The 3,817-nt window shown below is 46.1% G+C and overlaps 2 protein-coding genes across 2 annotated transcripts; one reads left to right on the forward strand and one right to left on the reverse strand.

Moving 5' to 3' along the window:
- Positions 1-242: 242 nt before the first annotated feature.
- Positions 243-1,853, forward strand: N7478_004564 (beta-lactamase/transpeptidase-like protein; the record flags this gene model as incomplete). The annotated part of the gene is made up of 1 exon (XM_056920778.1): positions 243-1,853. One exon carries the CDS (start codon positions 243-245, stop codon positions 1,851-1,853), a length of 1,611 nt encoding a protein of 536 aa, XP_056778815.1.
- Positions 1,854-2,415: 562 nt separating this feature from the next.
- N7478_004565 (kinase-like protein) lies at positions 2,416-2,823 on the reverse strand (the record flags this gene model as incomplete). Its single annotated transcript, XM_056920779.1, has 1 exon — positions 2,416-2,823. The coding sequence occupies one exon, from the start codon at positions 2,821-2,823 to the stop codon at positions 2,416-2,418; it is 408 nt and encodes a 135-aa protein (XP_056778816.1).
- Between the last annotated feature and the right edge of the window lie 994 nt (positions 2,824-3,817).

Genomic DNA, 3,817 nt, shown 5'->3' on the forward strand with positions numbered 1-3,817 from the left:
TCCAAACAATTGGACTAAATTTTGAAATGAAGAGGAAATATGTATTCTTGAAAAGAATACCCCCATTGAACCAATACTATGTGTTCAACTTATCTACTCCGTATCTCCACCCACCTTTCGGTGCTCGGTGCTCGCGTAGCCTGAGCGCTAGCCGTTTCTGTACCCCGCTACTTTATAAAGCGGAGTAATTGATAGATTGATAGTGACTCTCAACATCCACCCCTTCATATCAGTTCGCAAAGATGGTCGACCAAACGAAAGTCCAAGAGGTTCTTGACACTATTCCTCTCGGTTACAGGGGAACCGGTGGTGCAATTGCCATTGTCAAAGATGGAGAATTGATCGGCCAGCGAGCCTGGGGTTACGCCGACATTGACCAACGTGTTCCGCTTACGCCTGATATCCAGATGCCCATCTGCTCAATTACCAAACAGTTTGTCTGTGCGCTTCTGCTTGATCTTCAGCGTAATCCGACCCCATCAATGCTTGCTAAAGGTGACATCCAAGCTCAATTCGACGACAAGCTACGGGAATTGCTTCGTCCGGAGTTGACTCAGGATGGTACTCTTACTCTTCAGAATCTCTGCGATATGCAATCTGGTTTGCGTGATTATTGGGCTATGACAGCTCTCTGGGGAACAAAGCCGGAAGATGAATACCTTGTGGAACGGGACTGTCCACCAATGTTGGAGCGCAGCAAGTCATTTCACTTCAAGCCCGGCTCTGAATTCTCCTACTGCAATGTCAATTTCTACGTCCTTGCTCGGGTTATTGAGCGTGTTACTGGTGAGCCTCTTGGAAAGTTGCTTTCTGAGCGAATTCTCAGCCCTGCTGGTATGAAAACCGCCTTCCTCTGCTCAGATAATGCCAAACTCCCCCCTCCTTGTCTTGGATACGAGGGAACAGAAGGATTAGGTTTTGTCCCAGCTGTGAATCGAATGGAATGGTCCGGTGATGCCGGATTGGTCGCCTCTCTTACTGACATGATTGCTTGGGAGAAATATCTGCAACACCTTTATTCCGATTCGGACAGTTGGTATCACAAAGTCGCTCAGCCAATCACATACTCCGATGGTAAATTTGCACCCTACCATAATGGTCTGTGCCATTCGGATATCAGCGGTGTAGACAATCTGGGCCATGCTGGTGCACTGCGTGGCTACCGATCTTGTCGAAGACATGCTTTGAAAGAAGGCCTATCGGTCGTGGTTTTGTTCAACCACGAACCAGATGTGATGGGCGCTAGCGAAGACGCTCTGAGAATTATTCTTGACAAGCCCAAGCCACAATATCCACTTGTCGAACCAAATACTTCCTGGTTCGGTAGCTTCCTCGACCAAGAAACCCAATTATCAATTACCATCAGCAAGGGATCGGCACCAGGCGAAATCAAGGTTCTATATCATGATAGCCCCGAAACCCTTCATCTGACCGACGCCACTCATGCTGAAGCCTCGGGCATCTCTGCGAATATTGATGGAGATGTACTGCGCATGCACCGTATTATGGAAAATAGGAAGGTAGAGGCTCAACGCCTTGTTCCGCGCGACTCTTCATTCAGAGATAAGCTGCTTCTGGGCGACTATAAATCTGAGGAGATTGAGTCTGTCTTTCACTGCTGGGGTGAATCCGGCTTGCTATATGGTGCCTTCGATGGGTATCTTGGAAAGGGGACAATAACCGGTATGAAATATCTGGGCGATGATGTCTGGGCTTTGACCTGCCCCAGAGGCCTGGATGCGCCAGCCCCTGGGGATTGGACTGTTGTCTTCCATCGTAATGAAAGCGGTGGTATTATTGGGTTTAAAATTGGCTGCTGGCTTGCAAGGGGAATTGACTTCATCAAGGTTTAACATGAGCAGTGGAATAAGATGAGTAACGCTTGTTATAGCTGTCTAGATCGTTAATCATTTTTTGACAGTACGCATGTCTAATTTAAACAGTTTTCAATATTAGAGTGAAGGATTTATTAGTCATAATACAAAGAGCAGTGGAGGCTGGGAAACGGGCCTGCATCCCCATATAAATGTTATACATGAGAAATCGCTGTACTCATTGGCAGCCACGAGCCGGGTACATTACCTCGTACCTCATAGCTCGGCGAACCCCAATATACCATCCAATCTGATTCCAGAATCATAGAAGCGGTGGCCCTTAGCCCAGGTCTGTAAACCAGCATAGATCTGAGCATATTCAGCAAAGCCTTCATTTCTTCCATATCCATACCAAGCGCGTCGCGTCTACAGCTGGTACGTTCCATATCTTCCAGTTCTTTGATTAATTGTTCTTCAAAAGGCAAAAGTGTCTCTCTCCCTTCTTGGGGTTCAATAAATTCATCAAAGAACTGGTATTTTGCCTTCCACCCGGCCCACCACTCAGGTGACAATGGCCCCAAGAGCTCTATTTGTTGAGAAGTTATCTCATCTGATTTCCCAAACCAGCTTGAGAATATGATCCGACCGGAAAAAATGTTCCATATGGCACACGCAAGGGTCCAAATATCAATAGCGAATGATATTGGTTTTCGGGCTCAAAATATGCCTCAGGGGGCAGGCAGTAACGAGGTGCGCTACAATCTTTCCCTAGTTTCGGTTTCTTGTTCTTCAATGGCGAGAATGCTTCTCCAAAGTCACTCAATATGAGACGGGCCTCGGATAACTTGAACTCGCAGGCCTGTTTCCCTAGCCAAATAGGCTCAGTGGCGTGTGTTGGGACGCCAGGGGTGAAAGGCTTTTCGTCAGATCTTTCAATGGTTTCCGTAGGGGGCTCCCCATATTTTTGATATAGTTCTGAAACTGAGAGTGTGTCAAAGTTCGCGTCCATGTCGATGAGAATGTTTCCGAAATTAATATCTGTATGCAATATATGAGCACTATCTTATCGAGGCTGTAATGATCGTACCTCCATGAACAATCCCTCGACTGTGTATGTAAGCTACAGTGTGGATTAGCTGAGCCGTCAAAGATCGAGCAACATCAATTGAGAAGGTGCTTGTCTCTGTTGCCTCAGCCAAGCTTACTTTTGCTGGCGATGTAATATAACACTCGTGGCAGCCATTGCACTTTGAGACTTGAAGTGGTCTTTGAGAATAGGGATCATAGGCCATCCCGGGTCTTTGAGATAAGATGGATCAGTCAAAGAAATCTGAAGATCAGCCTGATCGGATTTGAAATCTGCTGTGTTTATTTTTAGTGCGACGTGTGAGTTCTTTTGCTTGTCGCGTGCAAGCCAAATAGTCGAAAATGATCCGTGGCCTAGCTTATGGACAATGTGATATCTATCTTTCAAAGTATCACCGATAACCACTGGATGGTAACCGCCTTGTCGGTATTTCTACAAATTCTCAATGACCCATGATTTTATGATACTGAAGAAAGAATAAGTTCGGTCCGGGAATGACTTTGTTGATTGGGCTGTCGTTTGAGCTCGAGTATGACGGTACGATGAACAAGTCGAGACCAAGGGTAATAACCAAAGACGGGTCGGTCGAGAAAGGGCCAGGGGCCTCTGTCTCTGTAAGTGACTGCCTCTCATGAGTAAATTGCACGAAAAGTCATCATCAGTAACCAAGGGCGCAATGGAGGTGAGGTTATGTCGACAACGGGAGGAAGTTGTTCCAATCCGACTGATTTGATTAACGCGATCTAGGGCGATATGTACGCCAACTGCAACTGGTCAAGATCAGAATGAAGTTTAGATTTTTGTTTAGTGAAAAACAGAAATGAGAGTTGATGCTTGGCGGACTTCTGGTTGGCTTATCGCCATAAATTATGTATTATGCCCATAGTTTCAAGATTTGATACATACTAAGCGTTGT

This window comes from Penicillium angulare (genome assembly GCF_028827245.1).
Source record: "Penicillium angulare strain IBT 27051 chromosome Unknown utg000004l_segment0_segment0, whole genome shotgun sequence".
NCBI lineage: Eukaryota > Fungi > Ascomycota > Eurotiomycetes > Eurotiales > Aspergillaceae > Penicillium > Penicillium angulare.